Source organism: Agelaius phoeniceus, chromosome 2, assembly GCF_051311805.1.
Source record: "Agelaius phoeniceus isolate bAgePho1 chromosome 2, bAgePho1.hap1, whole genome shotgun sequence".
Lineage (NCBI taxonomy): Eukaryota > Metazoa > Chordata > Aves > Passeriformes > Icteridae > Agelaius > Agelaius phoeniceus.
The window spans coordinates 73,220,566-73,247,497 of NC_135266.1; the positions used below are offsets into that span (position 1 = coordinate 73,220,566).

General features: G+C 41.1%; 2 protein-coding genes across 6 annotated transcripts in view; both read left to right on the forward strand.

The window, feature by feature from the left end:
• Positions 1-12,478, forward strand: part of MICU2 (mitochondrial calcium uptake 2) — a 135,624-nt gene extending 123,146 nt beyond the window's left edge. The window contains exons 9-12 of the mRNA XM_054654374.2: positions 5,238-5,409; positions 5,693-5,801; positions 8,955-9,112; positions 9,391-12,478. Coding sequence (XP_054510349.2) covers positions 5,238-5,409; positions 5,693-5,801; positions 8,955-9,112; positions 9,391-9,495 — 544 coding nt within the window. The 3' untranslated portion in view covers positions 9,496-12,478. The remainder of the gene's footprint in view (positions 1-5,237; positions 5,410-5,692; positions 5,802-8,954; positions 9,113-9,390) is intronic.
• ZDHHC20 (zDHHC palmitoyltransferase 20) overlaps positions 11,993-26,932 on the forward strand; it is a 55,549-nt gene continuing 40,609 nt past the window's right edge. For 3 of the 5 annotated variants that reach the window (XM_077173874.1, XM_077173876.1, XM_077173877.1), the window contains exon 1: positions 18,775-19,000. In XM_077173874.1, the coding sequence (XP_077029989.1) occupies positions 18,883-19,000 (118 nt within the window). In that variant the 5' untranslated portion in view covers positions 18,775-18,882. Of the gene's footprint in view, positions 12,130-18,774; positions 19,001-26,932 lie in introns of those variants that run through there. The other 2 variants (XM_077173878.1, XM_077173879.1) reach the window with 2 other exon arrangements.

A 26,932-nucleotide genomic window follows, 5' to 3' on the forward strand; every position in this document is an offset into this window, starting at 1 on the left:
AAGGCTTTTTTATTCTGTAGTATGGATTTCTCCTGGTTTTTAATATAGAAATAATTTTTAGTCTCTTCTTTAAAAAAAAAAAAAATCTAACTTGTGCTTTAATTTCCAACTACATCAAATGTACTACCTTTTATTCTAGAGTAGAAAACTATTTACTTTTCTAGATATAGGAAATATTTCTTCCTGACAGACACTGGGGGTTGTTTTCCCCTGAAAAAAGTCCCTTACTGATCTTGTTTAAGTATGTCTAATCCCAAATAAAAGAGGAGACAGTATTTCACTCCCTAAACAGTTTACGACTGCTGTGATTTTTTTCTGTAATCTGTCCCCAAGCAAGCTTAAATCTCTTACATTCTCCTTGAAGGAAAAAAGTGCAGAGAGTGTGGAAAGGATATTCAAAAAACTCTCTGATTGTTGTATTTTTTCTGGGATGTCTTGCAAAAAAAGTACTTCCCAGTATGGTTAAACAATGGGCCTCTTTTAATAGTATGAGGAAAGTTAATGTTTCGATCCAGTTTATGTCATTCTCTTACCTGATTTCTTGCTTCTTGTTTCATCAGTTAATAGAATTTTTTACCAGAAATATTCTTCAATTATGGTTCTTTTTTAATTTCTGCTTTAGATTGATGGGGACAAATTGTATAACCATACAGAGATCATGCCTTTTCCCTACTTATCCTGTTTCTTTCCTTCAGTATTTTGAATTTCTTGATACATTTTATTTGGAAGCTTTCATTTAAGAAGCCAAAATGATCCAGGCTGGACCCCACTGCTAGTGCTGACATTTTTGGGGGGGGGCTGTGGTGTGTGTATGCTAGTGCATGGATGCAGGATCTCTTTCAGGTGTCATCATCAACCAGCATGCTGTGCTTTTGCTGTGATGACAGCTTATATATTTTCAGTGATTTTCATCTGGGGATTTGGAATTGCTTTGCAGAAATAGAATATGATTGCTTGTCTCTGTTCCTACACTTTTATCTATGTGTGTGCATAGAGAGTCATAATACATAGAGATTACATCAGTTATAGCCAAGATCAGGCAGTGAGGAAGGGAAGAACAGCAACAAAATCTGGCTTCATGATATTCCTGTCATAACTTAATCTGAATATTTCCCAAATACTTCGTAAAGAGGTTGAGAAAAATATTTTTCTTCCTTTCATGTGAGCTTAGCAAAAGAGTAGCTTGGTTCGTTTCTATAGAACACTTAAAAATGAAAGCGAGTTTTTTGGTTTGGAAATGCTAAGGACAGTAAATCAAAGAGGGTTTTGCTTGCAATTCTGAAAATTGTGAGATTGATTAACTGTCTTAATGCTTGCAAGCCTGAATTTACAAGCATAGATCTAAATGTTTTCTAAAGGTTACCTTTATTAGATTTTCTGTATTCTGGTTTGAAAGTCAGATTGCAAAAAGGCAAGCTGCAGCTGGTTTACCATAGTCTTCTGGTGCAGAGAGGGTTATCAATTCTTCAAAAGGACTTTGGCATCCAAAGAGGAGCCAAAGCATGGTGCAAATGCTGTGGTGGTATATCCACCACTATTTTTGTTGTTAGATTCCTTCCTATAAGCTAGTGTGACAGGAACTGGTCAGTTCCTGTATTAAGAGTGTTGAAGCTCTGCACAGACAGTTCAGGTCAAGAGGTGGAAAAAAAACTTTCCCCAATATTTCCTTAAGTGTTTCAATCTCCTTCTTTCTGTGCCATGAAGAATTCTCCGCTTGGAGGGGGGAATAACTGCATTCCTGAGATGTCCCCTCTTTCATTACATTTTCACTACTATTTGTGGTGGGTTAGCACTATTAAAGCTGAGCTGCCAAAAGCCTTGGGAGACTCCCTCTTTCTATACTAGAGCCCATTACAAAATGAGGGATAAATCCTGATAAGGTTTCTGGATGCTGTTGTAACATGATAACGAATTTGGCCAATGGCCTTCAACGTGGGTGTTTTAGAGAGTGTGGATAACGTGGGCTGTCTTAAAGAAAGTGCTCTCTATTCCTGGCCCTTTCCCCATCTTATAAATTTATGGTTTACCTCTCCTTTTTGTTACTTGGAAACTTAGAGCTTTCTTTCATTTTCAACCTACTATAGCATAAGAGTATTCCCAGTGTAATAATTTTTTAATTGTAGAGCATATCTACAATCAGAATCCTTTTCCTGTACTTGAATTCTGACTCCCTACCAAGTCCCCAGCCAAGATCCCACTGACTTTGGGAGAGCAGGAATTTTATTCCTGTGCTTGTTTTTCCTAATATCTGGATATATTTTGAGGACTTCACAGCTGAAACACATTGCACTGTGATCCAGAAGATACAAAGGCAAGTAGTAAGTAAGTATCCCTAGTGGTGTCTTGACATTTATGTATCAAGTTTTACTTCCTAACCAGAAAGTTATTTTTAATAAGTTTTAATAACTTTTACTTTAAAAAAAAACCTCATTAGGATTTTTAACTCTCACATCTGGGAATAAGAGTGACCTAGAATGCTGATGCGATGATTCACAGTATTTTAATTTTTGTAATATGGGAAACTATCACATAAATTTTAAAATGCACATTTCAGCTACTGCTCCAAGTAGGATTTGATATGGCAGGAAATCTTCCCACTCTGGCTTGCCAGGAGCAAGCCTACAAGTTGAAATGAACTTCAATTAGAAGAGGGTGCAGAAGCAAGAACACACTGAAAGTGCCACAGCCAAACCCTTCACTGTCTGCTCTGGCTTTGCTGCTCCTTTCAGCAGGCTGATGTGTGCAGCTTGGTGGGCTCCTTCCTCATCATGTTGGAATGATTGATCTGCCTTATTGGGTGTGACTAGAAGGCAGATCACCATGGCCTGTCTGCTTAAGGAAATACAATATTCAGAAAAGGTGGAAGAATCTGTTTCTGTGTCATTGCCTGTGGCTAGCAACCAGTAAAGCAAATGACTGATAGCTTTCTCCCCAAGATAAATAGCTCAATTCTCAAGATCTTAAGTCTGTTGCAAAATATGTCCACCTTTCATAGATAAAAGTCCAAGAAAATAAAACACATGTTGTCTCATTTCTCTGCATCCAAGTTCTAGGCATATTTCTGTGAGTGACCTCATTTTCTGCAACTTCTCCTCCTCCAGACCAGACGTTACATGAGTTAGAAACTACAGTCAAAGAAATTGTTCTGCACGGTCTTGGCTGTGCCTTCCAGCCCACCACAAACCACACATCCCAAATACCATCTCCTCCTTGCCTGTGATGGCCGCTCTCACAATGCAGCCAAGTGGCCCTACTCAGTCTCTGCTGGGCTGACTCCAGGCTTGGTCTACATGCCAGATCCATGCTGTTCTCTCCCTGTGCACCTTGACCTCCCTTCCCAAGACCTGGGGAGACTGTTGGGGGCCGTGGGTGCGGCAGGGCTGCTTGTGCCGGGGCTGATCTCCCTGGCACATGCTGGCTGTGATGCTGGCCAGAGGCAGCAGTCTCCTTGTGAGTTACAAAGACAGGAGCTGGGCCTGAAAACAGAGGAGTGTTTTGCAAGCTGAGCAAGGCAGCTCTTGCCACTCTGCAAAACAAAGGGCTGCCCAGTCACACTGGTTGCACTACCTGGTCCTTTGGTCTTTCATCCACTTCTGAGAGGGAGAGCTGGGGGAATTGAAAGTGTGTCAGTCCTTAAGGTGGACTGTGAAGGAACATCTTAGTGTTTGGCTATACTTTAGAATCCCCTTTACTAGACCAGAAAAAGGCACATATAAAATGTGACAGCATTTTGTACCCCTCCTCCGTGTTACCCTAACTCAGCCCCAGCCTGAAACTTAAATTCACCTCACTATAAGGCTTTCATTTACCTGCATGTCCTGAGCTGTGAAGCATTTTTTGGTCCTTTATTTGCATGTGCAGCTCTACCTGTTAGAGGGGAAAATACAAGAGAGAGCTTATGCTTCAAGAGCAGTCTTTAGCTAACCCCTTATAGACTTCACAGAGCTTCAAGCTACTAATTGTCCAAGTGATCTCATTAAAGAGCTAAAGATAGCTGTGTGGACTCAAATGCTGTCATTTTAAGGGAAAGAATTCAAACCCAGTGAGGCCAGGCAAACACAGATGAGCAAATGAACCTCTGCTGATATTGGCTACACAGACCCTTAGCTGTCCTTTTCTCCAATTAATTGCTTTGTCCTAATATAGGAGTATTTCATTCCCTCTTGTCAATAATTTCTGCAACTCAATAAAGAAGGGTTCTTTAGCAATATGGAGGGGATTCTGGCAAACACCACTGGTTTTAGCCTTTATTTTAAAATCACCTCTTGTTTTTGGATTGCCCCATTTCTGAAGTGGAAAATATCAAATGGATCACACTGTATTGTCTGTGTTAACTTTTTCAAAATTAATACTAGCCATATAGACCAAACAGAAAAAACTTGAAGCTACAACTCACAATTACAACTCTGTACCTTCAGGTTATTATTTGCTTCTTGTAATACTTTTTTCTTTCCTTCCCAAAAGAATGGGTGCCTCCTAAAAACTTTGATGTTGACTTTTTCCTTTTTCAGACAGCTCTCTTACCTTCCCAAAGCCCTGCAACATTTTCTGTGCTCTTCTTAACTCTGTACAAGTCAGTTGTAATCCTCTCTGATCTATCCTCTAGTGAGCACAGAACTGATTCACCAAACCTCTGTATGTAGTTATAATCTTTGATAGTTTCAGTCATCTTCTCCTACAGCAATAAATTCAAGTTTCCTCTTTCACCTTTGTGATTATTACTGCCTCGTCTTTTTAGGCACTTTGCAATCTTGTCATTCCTCTCTTTTTAATATGAAACCTCATAAATCATGTGTCAAACCTTCAGTTCCCAAGTCCTTTTTCTTTCATTCATTCATTCATTCATTCATTCATTCATTCATTCATTCATTCATTCATTCATTCATTCATTCATTCATTCATTCATTATGCTGCTGCCTTACCGATTTTTAATCTCCTTATCTGTGCATTTTAAACCCGAGTAAAACCGAGATGTCCAATGCGTCCCTAAGTTCTGCTGGCAGCAGCCCCCTGTGCAGGCCGAGAGCGCGTCCTGCTGGTGTCCTTATGGAAATGCAGCCCTGGAAACATCCGCGAGAGCAGGGGAAATTAAACCTATGGGGTTTATCTGTTTTAAACAACAATGTCGAAAGTGTCTGTGGCTCAGAGCTGGTGTCTGAGGCACTTGGTAGCTAAGGTAGTAGTGGTGATACAGGGATGGAAGTATCAAGTGGTGGATAATATCTGTTTACACTTAGATTCATGGAAAATCTTCAAACAGAAGTCCAAGAAATGGAATTCATCAAGTTTTCAAAGGGTTTGAGCGTCATGAGAAAAGAAGACTTTGTGGCATGGTTGCTGTACTTCACTGATGAGGAAAACAATGAAATTTACTGGCAGAATGTGAAAGACAGAATCGAAACAGGAGAGGTTGGTACCCAAAGTATACTTGTTTTCCTTCCTCCTTTCTGTGCAGAGGTTTTCATTTGAATGTGGGTATCTAATGCGATAACCAGTTGCCAAATGAAGTATTGCAGCCCTTGAATTGTATACAAGTAAGAGCAATGATAATTGTCCAGCTGAGAAATACAAATATCAACAGTGAGTAGGCAGTCACATCTAAACACTAAGTCCCACGAGATTTAATGACATAGAATAATTGGGATTTGAATGTATATTCATTATATATAATCTGAATTCTGTGATACTCTAGAACATCAGTTTGGAAGAATTCAAGACTTTTTGCAAGTTTACAAATAATCTGGAAGACTTTTCCATCGCCATGCAGATGTTTACTGTAGCCAATCGTCCTGTTAAGCGGGGTAAGTGCTGTACATCTTTCATGTGTGTTTTTTTAAAGGCAAAAAAAAATCATTTTAATTATGAAATAATGTAAATTATTATCCCAAAGTACCACAGTGAAATCCAAAAATATTATACCGCTCTGTATTTGGACTTAGTTCTATTTTATTAAAAAATAATAATATAAAGTTTCCAAAATGTTTTAATTTCAAAGTTCTAACGTGCTGTCATATGTGGATTAATGACAGCAGACTAATAAATCATAAAATAGTTTGGGTTGGAAGGGACCTTTAAAGGTCATTTTTCTAAACCTTCTGCCATAGCCAGGGAACTCTGTCACTGGATTAGGTTGCTCAAATCTCCACCCAACCAGACCTTCAACACTTTCAATGATGAGACAGCCACAACTTTGTAAGTTTCTTCCTTATGTCCAGTCTAAATCTACCCTTTTTCACTTTGAAAGCATTTTGCTATTTCTGTCACTACAGGCCTTGGTAAAAACTCTCTTATAAGCTCCCTTGATATAGTGAAAGTCCACAATAAAGTCTGCCCTGAGGTATCTCTTCTCCAGGCTGAACAACCCCAACTCTCTTGGCCTTTCTTCACTGAAGAGGTGCTCCATCCCAAAAATTACCACATAATTTTTGTGGCCGTCCTTTGGACTCACTCCATGTTCTCCCTGTGCTGAGGAGGATGTGTTATGCAGTTATGTCTATCAAAAAGAAACAATGTCGTAAAGTGGGGTTTAAAATAAAGATTTCAAGGAAGGGAGTTGCTTCCTTCCCATACAGGAGAAAGAGGAGCAATGAATCAAAAGTTTTATGGACATACAAATGCTTTTTGTTTTAATCCTGAGGTTGTACTTAGTTGTTACTCTTGAAGGACAAGTCTCATAAGTTATTTCAAAATAGCAACATTATTAAAAAGTTCCTAAGGAAATTTAAAAAGATACTAACATTCATTGAAATTAATATTTGATGGGCTCATGTGAAAAAAGATGAGAGATGTGAGAAGAGGAAAGAGAAATACATATTCTTGAAAGATATATGTTTGGATAGGATTTGAACCAAAGAAAACTAAAGGATTTGCAACTTGTGACTTTCATTACTAGTCTGTTTTTGTGCTGAACCCCACTGTAATCAAAATCAGCCAGCTGCTGAGGTAACTCACAGATGTTACATGCCTATATGTCTAATTCTCTCCTGAATCTGGCTGAGTTCTTTGTCTTGGTATTTGCATGATAATGTGGACATTATCATGTGTATTCACACACATATGAACATTGATCTAAATATAAGACAGTCTTTTAGTCTTTCCTTTTATTCTAGATTTCTTTTTCTTCTGAGTTCACAACTCATCTTTTCTCTCTGGTAAGGTGGCCCTTCTTTGCTTGAAAATTGTTATGCCCCACTGTTGTAGAAGATTTTCTTTTATTGATGTTACATTCAAAGAAAGGATAGCGCCATGTCTGGATTTAAATTCAGCTTCAAAAGATGAAACAGTTAGCATCTTTTCAAAGACAAAATTAAGACTACTATAAACATCCCATGTTTTATGTCTTTTTCAAGTTGTGATATACCCTTTTACAGAAGGATTTTTAACTTAATTCTATTTAAACCAACTGTGAAACCAACTACATTTATACAGGAATTGTTGAAAGAGACGAAGATGAGAGCTATGTCAGGAATGCTATTCCCTCTAGTAAGCTTCAGAAATAATCATATTTATAACACTATTTATAAACAGCACTTGTTTATGAGAGCAGAACCATGTTAATATTGCATTTATGACTTCATTGGACAACTTGCTGTAATAATCTACAATACTGCTAGTCTTCAATAACTTCCAGTTCCTTTTTGAAATTCACACTTCCATGATGCCTTCAAAAATGGATCCAATTCATGTGTTGTGATTGTGCTTGCTACAGTAAATAATAATCCTTCCACTCTTATGAGCTGCTGTTTTGTGGCAGCCCCACACACTTCCTCATCTTCCTTGAGCCAAAACTCCAAATTCTGTGCACCACAGGACAAAAAGAGGGGCTAGTGGGTGTTTCTATACTGCACGTGGTGGTGGAAAGAGAGAAGGAAAAAGAGCTGAAGATGAAAGTACATCTCCACAGAGGTATGGCAGCTTTTTCTGCCACAAATCCTCAGTAACTCTTCAACATCATTTAAGAGGAGCTAGCCAGCTTCTCTCAAAACCAGAACTACAGATATATGAAACCATGTACTGTAAGCAGTGCATTGACCATTTGATGGTCTGTGTTTCTGCAGAGTTGCTGAGGAGATTGTTAGTTGAGATGGAGTATATAACCTACTGTTCTCTCAGAAGAAGAGTTTTCTTGTAGAACGAATTGTCATGAAGCTGGCTTGATATAAAATGGTAAGGTTTTTAATGAGAGGATAGTGAGGCAAACACCATTTGTATGAACAGGAAAGAGCCAAAAGTATGTAAATTTTCATCTATTTCTAGCAAAAATTATCACTTGTACTGTTGCTTGAGAAGCAGTGCCTTGCTAAAGCTTATGATAAAATTAATAGTGTTACAAAAGAAGAAGCATATGGTATTTTCTGGATCCCCAGGTCAAAGGAGGAATTGAGAGTCTGACTCTATGTTCTTAGAAGGCTAATTTATTATTTTATGTTACTATATTAAAGAATGCTATACTAAAACTATACTAAAGAATAGAGAAAGGATACAGACAGAAGGCTTAACAAGATACTAATTAAAAACTTGTGACTGACTCCTGAGAGTCCCAACACAGCTGGATGGTGGTTGGTCATTAAGTCAAAACAATTCACATGAAACCAATCAAACAACCACCTGTTGGATAAACACTCTCCAACCACATTCTGAAGCAGCAAAACAGGGAGAAGCAATGAGATAATATTATTCTCCTTTTCCTCTGAGGCTTCTCAACTTCCCAGGGAAAAAAATTTTTCCCAAGAAATCCTGGCGAAGGGATTTTTCAGAAAATATGACACTGACAGAAGCAAGCTCAAGAACGCATGAACTGAGTCCTCCTAATAGTTTACTAGTTTACACATCCCAAATTCTCCAGTTAGGATACCCACAAGCCATTGTAAATTGGACAGAATCCTGCAATTTATAAGCTTTCCGTTTTCTTTGCAAGTTCAGTCACTTGTGATGTAATATTATGTCTTTATTAGCTGAGTTCAAGAGAGCAGTGAAGGTGGCAACAGGACAGGATCTGTCAGATAATGTTTTGGATACCATCTTCAAGATTTTTGATCTAGATGGAGATGACTGCCTCAGCCACAGCGAGTTTCTTGGAGTCCTGAGGAACCGAATTCATCGAGGCTTGAGGGTAACAAGCTGACATAATTGTTTGTAAAAATCACAGATGATTTCTACAAATTTCTTGTAAATACTTGTAGAAACACAGGTAGAGTTATAGAAAAATATATATATTTTAAATTGGGTAGTCCTTACTGGGATGAATCTGGGATGAGTGCTGCCATTAAGAATTTGTTATTACACATGTGAACTATGGAAGCAGCAGCACATTATATATTGTATTTACACAGTCTGGGAATAGGAGTCTTTTTTGTGTAAATGCTAAACACACTTTAACTTTATTAACAGGTACCACAGCAGCAAGGCATTCAAGGTTTCTGGAAGTGTGTGAAAAAAGAAAGTATTAAAGAAGTCAAAGAACTTTGGAAGCAAACTGGGAAAAGTCCTTTTTAAAGCACTCCATTTTTCTTTTGCTTAAGTGGTTTTTCTTTAGGGGAGTTTGTCTGTCCTGTTTACATAATAACTAAATCAAAAATGCTCTTTTTTTTTTTTTAGCTATAGTTAAAGTTTAATTAACCCAGACTCTAATGCAATAATTTTATAATTGTTCCAGTGCAATCAGTTTGGTTTACAGAACTGGTGTCGCTTTTGGCCTCCATACCAAAGTACTCTTCTTCTGGGGAATAATGTTGTTTACTGCTCTGTGGAGTCTGACCCTGCACTGTAGGATACAGGATGCACAGGATTGAATAATGGCCCCAGGCAGGAGCATCGCAGCAGTATCATCTCCTGTTGAAGGAGTGAATATCATCTCAGCCACCAACACAGCAGCTCTCCTTCTCCAGCAAGGGCAGAGGTCCACAAGGCAAAATCACTTGCACAACACATTTTAAACCTAGTTATCCTAAATCAAAAAGGAAAATTCACACCTTGTTATGGGGATCTGCTCACGTGCTGGTTCCTGATGCTTGATTCCACCAGTTCCTGTGTGGATGTCTGGTTTGTCTGCCCTCATGGTGTTATTATTAAACTGGAAAAATACAAGACTGATGGGCTTGATGCAGGGTTTAAAAGTTGTACATTGATCAATGACTGTGTATTGAGTGTCTCAGACCTCTTCCACACAGTATAAATGGGAAGAAAAAAATCCTAATTCTGTCAAACAGAGTGGTAGCTACAATTTGACTCATTACTATTCTGCTTTAGTTGTATTGCAGAAGATGAATGCGTAACAAATAGTTGTTTTATCTCACTAAAAGTTGTGACAGGAAAACCTGAAGTATCTCAGGAAATCAAGGTTATAATAAGCCATTGTTGAGGTAATATGTCCAATAAAAAACCAAATACAAATGTTTATTACTCCAAATGCAAAGTTAGACCTAAGATCTTGAACACTAAAAAGAGGAACAAATCAAGACTAACACTTAGAAATTACAGATGAACATTTTTTTGCAATAACATAAGGTGCACCTCTGTATACACAGGTGTGCATGTTACATGTTTTGTCTTTCTTACAGTCCCAGGAGCCAAAAGCCAGGTCCAGATCACTCTTCCTGGTTGGCCATATATATAGGAGATAGACTTATCTGTAAAGCTGTCAAGGTTCTTCCTCTTTCCCATTCTCAGTTGTCTGACTTGTCTTGGCTGGGGTGAAAGCTTAACCTTTCAGGATAGGTTTGTGATAATAGAGATAATAGACTCAAAACATGGACTAGGGAAATGTCTCAAAAAAATAACGAAGAAACCACTCAGTGAGGAACTATCCATCCGTTTGTTGCATTACATCATCTGTGTTTGCTTCAAAGCTCAACATGTGGTTCTTGGTTGTCATTTCTTTGGGGTTTGTAAGAAGAGGGGCAATTTCCATGATAGGTAAGACATCAGGGCAGCTCTCACTTGGTGCAGGGACAGGAGAGAGAATGCATTGGGAAACCCTAAAGGTCCCTCCTAAGAAATACTGAGATTACTGAGAATGTGTTTGATGTGTTGGTAGCTATCATGTTTGTGCTGAGGACAAGTCCTCCTGCCTGAGCCTTGGCACAGTGACTCCTAGGGAATACAGTGAGAGACCAGCAAAGTAACTCTTCCCTCATGGCCTCAGCTTGGAGCTTTAATCTAAAGTGTTGAAGAGAAAATGCTGGTAGTCCTGTCATGGGCATGCACCCAGAACAAGATCATGCCTGTGGGGATGTCCTGAGACTGTCTGGAAGATCAGGCACCAGTGACCATCAAGGATCCCTTTTCCCCCAGGAAAAAATCCAAATGAAGTAAATGCCTCAATCTGAGCTCATGCAGTGCTATATGGGCAGCAGGATAGCAGGTGCTGGTTTTTTTGTGTGTTTGGAAATTGTTTGTTGCTTCTCATGGTGGGAGCAAAGGTGGGGCAGTGGGACTGGCACCATAGTACCACAGCCAGCTGCACTTCCCCGAATTATCCAAAAAATGACACTATTGAAGAAGAGCTTCCCTGGCACAGAGGTGTGTATGTGTTCACCCAGTGTGCTTTGTGCCAGCTCTGGCTTTAATGCAAGGCTGCCTTTTATTTGTTGCTGTTAATATTTTGGCAAATCATTTTTACTTTGGAGTGGAAATTATTCCCTAGCATTTTATTCTGTGTGAAGTTAATAGGTTTATGATGTTTTTTATTGCTTTTGTGGTTTCTTTTGTTGACTAATTACTTCCTTATTACAAGATGTTTGGTTTTCTTTTGGAAAAATCAACTCATTTAGCTTTAGTGTATCTAGAAGTTTAATTCCTCAGTGCTCATTTCTATCTGGGTTTGTGCAATCAGCAGTATCTGCTTTCAGGGATTTCAAGTTTTATTTTTCAGTAAAAGTTTGATTTCAAGTTTTATTTTTCAGCAAAAGCTTTGATTTCAAGTTCAGAGGAAAAGCAAAGGTATATGCTTGGGTTTGATATGAATTTTGTGTCTATAGTAAAAAGAAAAAAAAGATTGATTGGAAATTAAAACAGACTTATGAATAATTTTCAGAAGTTATCCTGAAAGTGCAGCTGGAAAGGAACTCCTTTAAAGGCCAGGGATGATTTGTCCACCAGGCTTGAAGAATCAGACTCTGCATTTAATTTGTAAGTTTATTGTTATTTGTCAACTAAAATGGTTTGTAAAACAGTCTTAAAATAATTTCTCATTTTTAATATCTTAGATTAAAAGAGATATTTATGTATTTAGATACACCCTGTTTTTTAAGAAATTCATTATAGTTTGAGTGTTTGATGTTTTAGTTCCTTTTAGTCACTGTGTGATATTTGCAGCCTGCTATGAGCATTACTCAACACAATTTAGTTAAGGCTTATGTCAGCTACCAGTCTAAATATTGTGATGGCTAATCAATTGTGACTTGTTTTAACATAAGGAACTCTTCCTCTGAACAGGAATGTATAGAAAAGCTAAATAAAATCGATTTTTTTTAATCTACCACATTGCATCTGAATTTTACATGGAATAAAGATGAACACATTGCACATTGCAAAAGTCTCAAAAATTTATATAATATATCACAAGGATACACAAAAGCACATGCAGTCACCTACAGCATATAACTGCTTTACAGAATTTTAGTTGTTGTATCCCCATAGCACTTCTTGCATTTCTTTGTTTGTGTACTTTAAGATAATGTCTAATAACCATTTATTCTTCATTTCCAAATGAAGCAAAGGCAAAAGTGCAGTGTGATATACTAGAAGTAATTGAAATTCATTGATTGTTTCTAGAAATTAATTCTGGTGTCTCAGTTTGTACAAGCCTCTTTCTAAAAGCAAAAGTCCCTTTGGATTCAAACCAAGCTGGCAGGTTTTAACAAAACAGGCAACAATGAGCAGTACATGTTCTGCATAGCAGACAAACAACCAGGCCATGGACTGTGGTTTCATGGCACTTCACATGTTCAGTGCATATAACATAAAAAGGATCACTGCCTAATAAAGGGCAAGAATGGGAACAATCATGTTGCTTAGAGGAAGTATAAATTTCAGGTATATTGGCCATACTTGGACTAAAACATAGAAATGGATCAACAAGTGTACATCAAAATTTAAAATGAGTTTTCTTATGCTGGAGTTCTCACAGGAGAGGGCAAGCATGCCTCATACCTTCAGTTTTGTTTTTTCCTGTAAAACAGTCACAGCTGGTTCAGGAAACTACTCCAATGCAGAAAAAAGCCTTCAGTCATTCTAAACAGAAAATACATGCCCAAATGATGTTGTGGTCATTATTAGTGAGATCCAAGTTGCCCCAACAAACAGCTCCTGTAATGCAGTTGGTCACAAGGGAAGCATCAGGATGGCAGATGTAGACACACTCTTCTAGTGCCCAGCTGGCCACAGAAGCTCCTGCTACAGAAGCTGAAGATGTCATTCAACAAGAAGCCGAAAGCCCTTTGCACAACAGAAAACCTGAGAGACTTGAGCATGCACAAAATTAATCAGCAAACAAGTGTGTGTCTCTTCACTCATTTATTTGAATGTTCCCCGTTGGCTTTGTTTATTAAACAATTCCTAGCTGACGCAATAATAAAAAAAATCATACAGCGTATGTGGAGACAGATTTCCCATTAGGCTGATGTTGGCTTAGTTAATAATGTTTCCAGTTCATTAATTGGAGTGCCCTAGTGCAGAGCTCTGCTTGCTGTCCTGGGCTGCTGTTCCTGCACACCAACATTGCAGGGAACCTGCTCAGCACTGCTTGCACCTGCAGGGGCTCAGCCACAGCATCTCATCCCCTGAGGAGTAAAAGACCATGGTTTTCCTTACCTGTGTGCCCATTGTGAGTTTAGATTGAATGCTAGGGAAAAAAAACTTCATATAAAGGGTTGTCAAGCACTGGGGATAAGCTGTCCATGGAGGCAGTTGTGTCACCATCCCTGGAGGTGTTGAAAAGATGTGTAGATGTGGCACCTGGGGACATGGTTTAGTGGTGGTAGACATGGCAGTGCTGGATTAATGGCTGGACTTGGTGATCTTGGAAGTCTTTTTTAAACGAATCTGTTATTCACTTCTGCCTCTGGCACAAGGCTGGCCTGCCTTTCCAGGCTGAGTGAGTGGTGGAAGTAACATGGGATGGCATCAGGCTGTGGGAGAATGGACACAACACCTTGCAGAGCACTGTTTATGACTGGGTTTGTGTTGGCCAGATTTCAGACACACAGGTTTGAAAAAATAGAAGGAGGAATATTCCATAGGTAATTGAGAGGAATGTGTGGGAGTTTTTCTCATGGGATTTCAGATGCAAGCTCCCTGCTCTGAAACAGCCTTAGAGGGCCTGGCCTTTCTCCATGGACTGCAAAGGGAGCACAGAAGATGAGCCTCTCTGGACTAAGCCTGTACTTTGTGAATGCCACAAGCACTTTCCTGGAGAAAGGATATTCTACAGAGGCGTTCTACCACAACACTGTGCCTCAGGTCCACTGCTCTAGGGAAAATTTCTCAGCTTTAATGTCAGCCCATGGAGCAACTGGCTCTAAATCACCCCAAAGAAAACCAATTGTTTTAATTTAAGACTTTCCAATAAAGCGTTTTAAAATTTTCTTCTTTTTTCAGGATACAGATTTTTTTGTTTTAAATTATGTGGCCTCTTACTGTGGTTTAATCTACTTTGAAACTGATACTGTTGGAATGAGCAAACATTACTGAAAAAGTGGTGTACATCACTTAAATAATGCACAGAAGGTAATTCCTAGAGCAATGGCAAATGAGTCACAGGGTAGAAGATGACATTTGCTATTGAAAAGAAAGGATGCCAAAAAACAATGCTTTGCCACTAATCTTTAGAAAAGGAGACTAATTGATAAGTCCTGAAGTCAAAAGAAGAAACAGAAGAGCTATTAGAATAAATCAAAAATAAGGCAAACATGAATATCATTGAACAAAAGGATGCTAGGTAAGCAAGAACTGAATCAATATGGCTGAAATTAGGTTTTTTTAAAATGCTGTTTGACCAAACATGCATCCTTACAATTTATAAATTTGATCCAGTGCAAAAAAGGGATAGTAATCCCTGGTAGTTGGCGTGTACAAGATTACATGATCTGTACTGGAATGTGAAGAGCAAACATTTTACACAATCTCTCTTGGGTTTATGTGTACATCAGGAATTCAAAGCTTCCAAAAATTTGATTTGTCTCATATTACAAGGAATAAATGAGACAAATTATGATTTTGCATCAGTCTTCCATCTAAAGTTTAGTTGCTTCTCCCTTGGGATTGCATGCTCCTGGAGTTTAAGATGAGCTACTTTGAGAGGGAAAAAATACAGAAGCAAAACGGAGATGAAATTGTTGGAGATTATAACCTCTAAATAGTAAAGAGAGAAGTTCTGAGTAACAAGAGTGTTTGCAGGGCCTTGCTTTGGAACCAACAAACATCTGGAAGACTGCAACAGACCCTAACTGGTGCTGAGACTACAAAGGGGAAACATTTCACTTCTCTTACACATTTTTCAATGTGACTAAAGCAGGTGGGCAGCCAGAAGTGGAGGTGTGATGTGAAAATGGACAGGAGATGCCTTTTGTTTTTCAATATTTGACAGTCATGGGATCCAGTGAGAGTGTGGTGAGCAGCTATTCCCACAACATGACATTCTGAGTTGCTCTTCACCTTCCTAGAATCTGCTCCAAGTGTCATTTCTTGTCCTTCCCCACAAATGAGGCAGCAAAGTTTGCACAAGCTGCACTGCAGCCATTTGAAGTCAAACAGGTGTTCAGCAATTCCTAGCAGAGCTTCCTTCATCCTGCATGACTTCTATTCAAGGAGCTGATTTCTTCTCAAGAGGTCCTTGTAGAGACATCCCAGGTGGCTTTCAGGAGTGGAAGATGATAGTTCCTGCCAGCTGTGCCAAGGGGCTTCTTGTGCAGCAAAACTCCTCAGTGGGGGGCACTGTCAGGGGATAAATAATCTCTCTCTGCCACCTCACGACCTTGGTGTTGTCCTTGTTTAATTCAGTCTCGCTTCAGTTCCTGTCATTCTGGAAACGCTGCACGGAAATGCTGCTGGGTTGTAGCTGATAGAGTTTGTCCTGTCCAAGGTTTATACTGCAGCCACTGGCCTTCCATCCTGCCCAAGGCATCTGTCTGACCCAGAACTGAAACACCGGCTGTGTCACAGCTTCCAGCTTTGCCAGCGTCAGACTGCATCCAAACCACGTGTGGCTGTTCCTGCAGTTCAGTATGGACCTGCTAAAAGGGGGAATGTCAACACACACGGCTCCACTGATACCTCTGTGGGTGAAACTGCAGTTTTGTGTCAGCAGGAAAGACTTGGATAGGGAGGATCATGTTGGATCCCCTCACATCTTCCCTAGCATAGTGAACTATTTGCTGGCTAAACCTTTTTATTCATGGCTGTGCTCCTTAGTCTTCATGTTAGGAATTGTGTTTATTGTGAATGGGATTTTGTCAGAAAAGTTGGTGGAAGCACAACCAAGAGGATGGTTAATGCACAGTAACAGCTAGGAGTCACTTACAGCCACAGTAACATGCAGGATGTTCTTGGTAAAAGTTGTTTGTAACTTTGCTTGGCAGGTCCAGGTCCCTTTTTAAATTCCTGAAGGCTTGGAAGTACAATGTTTCTTCACTGAATACACTACTAAGAAACTAACACAGCAATTAAATTATTAAAAGCGCACAGAAGTATCAAACTCAGGTCCTTCTAAAAGCATTATTAACAAATACTATTTTGACACCAAGAATTTAAATGTTTTCCCATTGTCTTGAGGCCAAGTGTTAACAGTCCCATGAGATCTTGAGGTAAAGCACATGCCAGCAGTTGTGGCATGTTTTGATACCCTTAAGAAACAGAATCATGGAATCATTAGGGTTGGAAAAGACCTCTAAGTTCATAAAATCAAATTGCTAACCCAGCACTGCTGTCTTCACTACTCAAGCATGTCCCCAAGTGCCACAATTAATGAAGGTTAGAGGAACTGGAATACTTCAGCTATATCCCTGATGTGCTAACCAGCACATCAGATCAAGACTGTCCTAGTTCACCTTAAATCCAAACTGCTCCATCCTTGTCAGTACTTCTTGTCAGAGTGACTAGATGTCATAACCAAGATGCTGTCAGTGTTACCAGTCACTCCTCCCTTGCTGTACATCTCTCTGTTAGGAGTGAGCCACACCAAATTCTAACACCAGCTCTCTCCCTGTCCTGCAGTCTTTTGCAGCCCTTGCATTACTGCGTGAAGTCTTACAATCCCCTTCTCCACCATCCTGCTCATGCTCCTCTACACAGCGTGCACAAGCATGCCCATACCCAGAGTTCAGATCCCAGGCTGATAATCTTTCCCTGATCCCTGGGCACATGTCCCTGCCCTGTACATCAGGGCCACAGGTCGCTGCTTCATTCCTCTGCTCTGATACCCAGATGAACACACACACATTGCCACACATACAGAGGCTGTGTCTTGGGTAATTGGCCAGCGTGTTCCTTCATTGTCAGCTGTTAAGATGCTGTCTGTTCCCTATGGATGCTGTCAGTTCCCTATGGATGCTCTCTGCTCCGTTTCCCTCGGCTCAGGAGGCCCCTCTTGCTGCCGCCAGATGGCGCCGGAGCGCCGCGGGAGCCGCCAGGGGCCAGGGACGCGCTCCTGGCGCGAGCACCCTTTGGCTCGGCGGGGAGATGGGGAATTTTGCCATGGCGCGGGCCCTTCCGACCTCGGCATCCCACCCACGGCAATGCCAAAGTAAGGCTAAAGATTTCAGGCCCTCCGGAGGCTGAGCTCCGCAAGGCAGCGCCGGCGGCGGTGCCCGGCCGAGGCCACGGTGTGGCCGCAGCTGACAGGCGCTCAGCGCCGCTCAGGAACAGCCGGTGAAACAAAGAGCAGTAAGTCATTTTAAAGTTCCCTTTGCGGCACCCAACAGGCTCCTTGAGCGGTGTAAGTGCTCGGCGAGCAGGGGCAGGCAGCAGCACGGCCCGGAGTTGTCCCACCGCCTTTCTGCCCGACACCGACCCGTCCGGCCAGGACAGGAAAAGGGCAAAAGCTGGAGGTTTAAGAGCAGGTTTTATGGCTGGAGGAGGATCTCGCCCGTGCGAACAGAGGGAGGCGGAGGGTCCCCCGAGGTGCAATGGCGAAGGATGCATGGGGAAGAATATGGCCAGCAGGTCGAAGGAGGGGATCCTCCCCACGACTCAGCCCCGTAGAGGCCACATCTGGAGCGCTGTGTCCCCTTCTGGGCTCCTCAGTACAAGTTGCTACTGGAGAGGGTGCCGTGGAGGACCCTCCAAGGATAATTAAGGATCTGGAGCATCTCTCTTATTGAGGAGAGACTCCAGGAGCTGGGCCTGTTTAGTCTAGAGAGGAGAAGGCAACGTGGAAATCTCGTCAATGCATATAAATGCATCACCAAGGCAGGTGGCAAGGGGATGGTGCCAGGCTCTTTTCAGTGGTGCCCAGTGACAGGACGAGGAGCAATAGCCATAAACTAAAACACAAGTTGCACCTCAACATGAGGAAGAACTCTCCTTGGAGGGTGGGCAGAGCACAGGAACAGGCTACCCTGGCAGGTCATAGAGCCTTCCTCTCTGGAGAGATTCCAAACCCACCTGGACGCGTTCCTGTGTCACCTGCTCGAGGTGACCGTGCTTTGGCAAGGGAGGTTGGACCGGATCATCTCCAGAAGTCCCTTCCATCCTTTACCGTTCTGTGATCCAGAGGCGTTCCGGCACCCCGAGAAGGGGGCGGTGGCGGGCGCTGGGGCCGCCCCTGTCCCGCCCACTGCGGCCCGCCCAGGGCCCGCCCGGGGCCGGCTCCGCAGCGGCGGCCGGAGCTGCAGCCGCCGCCCGCCCGTCGCAGCGCCGGCGCTGCCGCGGTGCCCGGCAGGGAAGATGGCGCCGTCCCACGTCCTCAAGTGCTGCCAGAAGGTGCTGGCCTGGGTGCCCGTGGCCTTCATCGCCCTGGTCGTGGCCTGGTCCTACTACGCCTACGTGGTGGAGCTGTGTGTGTGTGAGTGGACCGGGAGGGTCGCGGGCGGCAGGAGCTACCGGCCGGGCGGGCAGGACCCTCCGCCGGCCGCCTCCTCCCCTGCGCCCCGGCGGGCTCCCTTCTCCCTGCGCCCGCCTCAGGCTTTCGCTCGGGCGGCGGAAGGAAACCCTGCCTCGGGCGCTCCCTCCGGGCCGGCTTTACCTGTTGTCCTCCCGCCCTCAGGTGCCTCATGGTGGCGGGGTCCCGGCCCGGGGCCGCCTGTGGAGGTTCCGGGGAGAGGAGGAGGCCCAGGGTGCTTCGTCTGGGGACAGGGACTTCTCGAGAGCTCAGCCCCTCGTGTCTCCTCGTGAGGAGTTTCCCCTCTATTTTACTGTTGTTCATCCGTCTGATGTATCAAATAACTCCTTAAGGGTGTATAGGGGGTTCCCCTCCCTCCTTTTCATTCAGAAGCCCGGTGCCGGTGAAGCATTATGAGGCTGGAAACATCCAACTTAAGCGGGCTGGGGAAAGGATTTAGGTCTTAGGGGGTTTTGTCAGGCCGTATCCAGGCTTTCTGGACGAGGGCTCGTCTTTATATAAATCTGACTTGCAGCCGATATCGGTCAGGGCGATATTTACCCTTTGCTGTCTTCAGGAGGAAAGTTCCGTTCAGGAGGATGTTGGCTTTCCCTGGGCAGGGTGAATGGAGGGGAACTGTGATGTGCAGTATTCATCAGAATTGCTGAAACTTGGAAGCAGCATAGGAAAACTAAGGAATGGGTTATTGAGCATTTGGCGTGTTTAAGTAAGGAAGCTGAAATGAGGAAGAACCTCGAAAGTACTAAGAACTATTTTAAGCCACATATAGGTCTGTCTAGTGTCTGTAGGTCCTGGTACTACTTCTTATTTGTGTGAACTACATGCTTTGATATCCTTAGCTAGAAAAAAAAATGTTTGCATGTACTTTGTATCTGGGTAAACTGGTATATACAGCCTTCCATTAGCAATAATCACTTTGTTTTTTTCTGTGATGACTTAGTATTTTGGATAACTTTTCTGTATGCTGATGTTATTTCACAACCTTTTGTATTTGGAGATCTAGACTGGAGCATGAACCACTGGCACAAATGTTATTTGAACTTTAAATAGTAGAGACATAGCTGTAAAATAATGCTTGTTGAGGTACTAAGTGAAATGTTGACATGAGATAGTTGCAAATATGTCAGTGTATACAAATTTGCCAAATAACTATTGTGCAGTTGTCTATGTGAATAAATAGGTTTTCTGGGAAATCATGCTTAAAACTATAAACATTTGAAAACAAATTTGAGTCAGTCTACTGGAGGTCTGGGGCATGGGTAGCTGTAACAGTAGTCCTGAAAGGGGCTGTGGGAGGTTATAGACTCACATTTTACAAGTTTTCTGTACCCACTACAGTCTGATTAGTATGACAAAAGGCAGATTAGGGCTATTTTTAAACAAAGAACAAAAACTCAGGGATTAAGAGGCTTGCCTAGGGTCGAACAGGTGGTCTCTGCTTGAATTGGGAACAGAGCCTCAAGCTCTGAGTCCCAGCTTTGTGTCTTGATCACAGAGTGGGTCAGGACTAGGTGCTGTGAATGATTTGTTCTATCATGAACATAGAGAAGCTGAAAAGAGCTCTTCTGAGTTCATTAAGGTTTTGCTTGTGTGAAAATTATTGAGAAGATTGGCTCCCGTTGAAGCAAGAGCTTCTGTGTCTCTAAGTCTGGTTTCTAGAAGACTGGCTCTTTTTGTTCACAAATCAGCTCTATTAATGTCTGTGCATACAGGCTTTTAAGAAAAAGTGTCGTTTAATCAGCAAAATATTTACTGACTTCTGTTGCTGCCACTGAATTTTTCAGTTGTTACTTGTCTAAATCGTGCTCGATGACCAAGGATTTTATTTGTCTTGTGAGTTTTTTCTGTTGAGAGTTTGGAGGGTTTTGGTTTTTGTTGTTTATTTTTAATCTGTTGAATTTTGTTTAGACTCCTGAGAAAAAGTCATCTCACCAAGTGAGAGGAAAGAGATTTTGTGTTTGGGTCTTTTTGGCATTGTGGGTTTTTTCCTTTGCGTGGTTTTACTCTGCGGTTGAGTTCAAACCAGGATTAAGAGGATTTAGAGCAAAATACAAGGTTTTCTGTTTGTCTTGGCAGGTAGTTTTTCTTTCTGCTGGTGCTCCCTATGTTCTGTTTGTTTTGGGAAGGACAGCACTGTGTGCTACGAGGAAGAGCAAGGATGTGCCTCCAGCACACAGCTGATGAATAAGGCAACGCTGGCCTTTGCCGGTGTTCACATGGGGCGACTGCAGAAGCAGGGATATGGCTTTGGTATGGCTTTTGGCAGAGGCTGATCTGTGCCTACTAAAGGAAAGAGAGATGGAGGAAGGGAAGCTTTAGAAATGAGGAGACATAATAGAAAATTTCAAGTAAATACTGGGTAAAAGAGAAATTGAAACCCCACAGACATCAGTGTTTTTTCAAAGTTTATTCTAACAGTTATAACTGTTAGATGTGATACTAACAAGGAAACAGGAAGAGGGAAATCTTGTATTTTCCCAATTATTACTTCTTCCTGGTTTGTTTTTTTTCTTTTTTTTCCTTGAAGTCCTTGGTCATTTATTAAAGGTTGAACATATATTCAGTTAGTAGATCAAGTGGGAAGCCAGGCTTAGTGTAGTATCATAAAGGAGAAGATGGTGAAGTTGGGGCTGCTTCTTTCATCACCTCACCCTTTTCCTTTCAGTTTTGCTTCTCTGTGCTGCTTGCCCCACCCTCCTCTGATGGGGTGCTCACATATTGCTCAATGTGGTGTCTGATGGACTCGGGCTTCTCTATAACTCACTCCTAGTATGTATTTACTGGATTATGCCTCTTCTATAACCCTAAATTATATTACTTACACACTGGCTGTGAACACCAAGGAGAACTGGTGTGGATAAGATGAAAGCAGACTCATGAGCTTGTCTATTGTTTTCCTCCCATGGGAACTGCCAGTATTGTTCTGTCTCTCTGAAGATGTTGAACACTGGCTTGTTTAGACCACTATTGCTATGTAGTTGTGATCCATCAAGTAAATTAGTTATTAAGCTAATTGGAAAGGTGAAAACAGCCAAATGTGTGTAAGTTGAGGGAATGTCAGCATAGTGTAAAAATTCAGTGCATATGTGGAACTACAAAAGACTGAAGGCAGGTCTCAAAGGGCTTTTTAAAACATTTTGAAGTAGAAAAAGCTGACTGAACACTTTCTAACTAGATTATTTCTTCTTTTCACACATAACTTGCCCAGAGCTCTGTTTGCAAGAAAACACACCTAGCAATGCATAAAGGATGTTGTAAAATAGCTTTTTGTTAGTTTGAAACCATTTCATGTGTTCCTTCATCTTTTCAAAACATGTTTTGCTTTTAACATCATTGCTTTTGTAAACAATGGCTATATTATGCTGCTGCTGAATTGGACTGATTGTGTTTGCTTACCACATCCCTCAGATGCTCAGAAAGAGTGAAATGCTTCTCTCATGGTTTGCTTTCATTTATGACTGGCTTGGATCTTATTATCTATCCCAAACGTTTTTGTAGGTGGTGGGCTGTAGTGCAGACTGGTTTAAGGGTGGTCACAAGACAGTTTTGCCACATGTAGTTGGTGGGTGAAGTCAGCTCATTTCTTACAGGCAACCCTTCTGCTAAAAAACACTTCCAGACTTTGGTAGTGCAGTCTTGCACTGAGAAAAATAGGAGTTTGTTAACTTTGAGTTGTCTGCAGCCCCTAACTAAAGTGTTATGACTGGAGTTACTAAAAAGAAACAAAACAGCAAAAAATCCTGATCAGGTTAGCTTTTTACTTCTATACTGAAGAATACATTTATTATACATTTTCTGAAAATCACAGTCCTGACTCTTCTCTTGAGCCAGGAGTTTTCAGGATAATGACTTTTTTACATGTTTAGTAGGCTTGTGAATGAATGAGTGTTTTCATGCTTCAGGGTCTGCAAAGTATGGAAAACTCTGATTTTGAAAGCTATGGGAGAAACTAGTTGTGTATTCTTTTCATAGCATCTAGTTGCAGAAGGTTTGCTTTTTTTGATACAGTGTAATGTCTAGGATGTCTAAAATCCTGGCAAACAAAGAAGTTTGTACTTTAGAATGCATAACTTCGTGTTAGTAGTACAAATTATACTCCTTGCTGCAATGTCTCTTGTCAGTAGGGAGCTAGCTCTGATTTCCCCAAAGCACAGCCCTTATGAGAAGCGCATGGTGATCCCTTGTAACACTCCCCATCTGAAGAGTCTGTTGCATAAACAGAGAGAAGGTAATTCACTCTGCCTCCTCCAAAAGAAATCTCTGCTGAAAATGCTAATGCCATATCTCTCAAGCAAAGGTGATACCAACAGCAGTTCTGATTTCAATCTACAGAAAAAGCTGAAGTATCAGCACTGGGGTAATGTTTGCATGTTAAGCATGTAAAAGGCATTCCTGTAGGAAAAGAGGGTCACCTGTCAAGAAAAGGAAAACAAATTAAACAGGTTAGATCATTAGTTAGTTAACTATGTTTACATGCCTCTCATGAATTTAAAAATACAGAAATTGAACCACTCTGCATACACTTAATTTTGTTGTAGTTTCTCAGCATAAGCATGCATATTATCATCTTAAATGAGAACCTTTTCTGTTATTATAAATAATTAGAATTCCTGTTGAGGTGGTCAGACTGGATACAGATTATTGGAAAACTAAGTGCTCAGCTGAGGAGAAAGATTATCTTCTATGGTGCCTTGCACTGTATTGGTCATACTAGTTTATAGGGACAGGTGGACATGTGCCTTTTATATTAAAATGCAATCTGCTCGCTTGGCAGTCTTCTAATGAAAAAATTGTTCCAAGTGCAACAGCCTGGTTTCTTGAAGAGTTATCTTGTATCTGCTCTTTCTTCTGTCATCAGAAGGACTCCATCCCTCTTCTCCCTCCCAGCCCCTATCTGCAGTGCCCACCCCAGCTCCTGCATCTGCTAAACCATTCCTGACAGCTCTGCAGCAGTTGGCATCTTTCCTTGATCCCAATGACTATCTGGTCAACAAGCAGTGTGGTGCAGTGACCAGTTCGGTGCTGCCCAGCTTGCTCAGGGGACTAGGCAGAAAATGAGCAGCTGAGCTCAGAGCAGCTCTGCCAGCAGGGAGTTTGGGCTTGTCTCTTCTGCTGTCCAACAGCTTTGATGAAACTTAGTGGTGCATACTTTGTGTGACACCTACTGTGAGCCTCGGCACTTGTCTGAAACTGCTCCGTGGGCAGGATGGGTTTGGAGTAGAGTAGAGAAGGGGCTTAGGGAAAGCAAGGAGCTGAGTAAGTGTCTGAGCTAAAGCAGGAGCTCTTCCTGTTTTACTTTCTTGTAGCCATGATCACTCACTGCTGCAGTGCTTCCTGATTGCCTTCTAGATGTGGGCTATAAAGCTTTGCTTCTTGCTTTGAAAGGACTTGGATACCATGAGCATTTAATATTATGGAAAATAACTTCTCTCAGTTTTTTCTCTGGTAACAGCAGTAGGAGATTTCTGTATGCCTCTGGAGTTAGAACAGTGATCTAAATATCACTTTCATTTTTAATCAGGAGTTTTATGTTCCTTCATCACTTGGGAGTCTCTGTTTTCCCGAAAGACGCTATGGATAAAAGGACCAGAATTTCAAGCGTATATTTTCAGCAGACATTACTTTGAGGTCATTGACCCTCTACATACAGTGAACTTCAGGTTCTTCTGTCTGTTGAAATTTCAATAATTAAAACTTTGTTCTCTACTGACTCATATTTTTATGAGTTAATTTCATATGCTTTTCATAATTAAAGAATTTACAGGGTTTAAAGATGGGTTTCAGAGCTGAGTTCTCATATACCTGTGATAGTTGAAATGCTTGGATGGCACTGGACCTGCTTTTACTCTTGGAACTTGGGACTGTGGTAGAAAATGGGAGTAAGATAGATTCTAATTGTCTGCCTAAAATTGTGCCTGTTAATGCTGAGGGTCCATGCCATTCATTTTTCACCCATTCAGTGCATCACTTTGTTAAACAGTTTCTTACAACTGTAAGATTTTATGCTGGTTTAACATGTACTTTTCTTACAAGTGTTACAAACTGTAGGTTCCTGAAACAGCTTTTATGGAGTTTTGATCTCAGACATTAACTTCTTCCAGCTGGTGCATAATCTTCCTGTAATAGGATGAGTATACATTTTTTTCTCATTAGAATGTATAAAATGTAACAGAAACACTTGGAAAGTAAGTACAGACCACTTTTTTTTCTGTAAGCTGAATCTCCACCAAGGTGTGATTCAGTTATAAAAGAGATAATGAGATTGCAACAAATTCATTTGTTCTTTTAGCCACTTCCCCAATATTCCTCCTTCTGCTGTCACTAAACTGTTTTCTGTGGGATGTGCTTAACTCCTTCTCTCCCGCATCAAGAAACAAAAAAAGCCAGATTTTTCCCACTCTTCTGCTTTCCTTCCTCCCCACAATCTTCAGTGGAATACCTAATCTTTGACCATCTTCCCTTATCTTTGCTAGAAGTCAAGTTCCCCCTCTGCAGCATTTCATGCCTCTGCTTTTCCTTTTTCTCAAATGACCAAATGGCTCAGCCATTCCTTCTTCATCTTTTCCTCTGACTCTTAAAATTTTCTTGTGAGATTGTCAAAGACAAGCAGATCATAAGAGCAGCATGCTTTGCCTTTGCAGTTTCTGCAGCAGTCTCTCTGATGATGTACGTGGTGCAGCATTATCTTAAATGTGAAGCATGGAACCATTTCAATCATATGATCTGCAGAGAGAGGGTTTCAAAGCAGCAGTCTTTTGTTTGTGGTATTTCATTTGTGCATCTCGATGTGTGTTTGTCTCCAGTGTGGGCAATTTTTGTGCATCTCTTGTGAAGTGCTAAGTGCAGAGATAGCTGTTTGGGCTTTGGGGTTTGTTTTTTTTCCTTTTTTAAACCTCTTTGTGACAAAAAAAATTTAGAGCTTGAAGAAATTCATCTAGAATTAGGCAAGCTGCCAGTGCAGAGAGAATGAAACAAAGTTTAAATTAAATTTAAATAACCTTGAAAGAAACAGACATTATTTGTTTGAGGAGACCTAAACACATAGTTATTGTATAAGCTGGTTTGCAGTTGTGTGTGGTGGACTTAAAACTTAAGTCAAGTGCCTCATCTACTGCCTTGTCATCGGTGTGAATGCAGAGAACCTGTTACTGTATCATTCTTCATGGCAAGTAGTCATTCCTTTCAGCTTTGTCAAGTTCGGATTTAAACAAAGAGAGAAAGGAAGTGTATATTGCTTTGTGATTGATTGAAGGATTTTACATCTGTTGGTTTGTGCCCTGCAGATTTACCCTGAACATTGCAACGGAGACCAAAACTTGAAGCAGAGCTCTTGGAGCAGTGTGGTTTCTGTTCTGTTTTGCAAAATCCTATGTGACTAACACTCAAGTGGCTTTTTTACAGTATCTGAAAAAGGATGCAATCTATGCATAGGATTTTTGTGGGATGTTTTGTGTGAGTGTATTTTATCTATTTAATCTGCTGCTCCTTAAGTTTCATGTTGGGGGGTTTAAATAATTGTATTTTTAAAAAGTTTGACTTCAGCTTTGTAATTGCATACAGTGATACTATGACTGTGTTCCATGGTAGATAGCTGTTGAGATAAAGCTAAAGCAGCAAGCAGTGCAGAGAGTAGGCTTGAACTTCTGTAATAATTAATAATTTAGACAAAGCATAAATTTTGACAGTGGAAAGTTTAAAAACCCTTGACTACTAGATTCAGGTATGTTTTTCTCTTTTGTGTGGCTATTTTCTGTTAACATCCTGAAAGCTGTAAATATCCTATGTTTCTCACTACTTCCCTCACTTGTAGAACCCTATTGCCAAGTTAAGAGTGGAAGTGGAAACTCTTTGTGAGCAGAAACAATGATCTGGGAG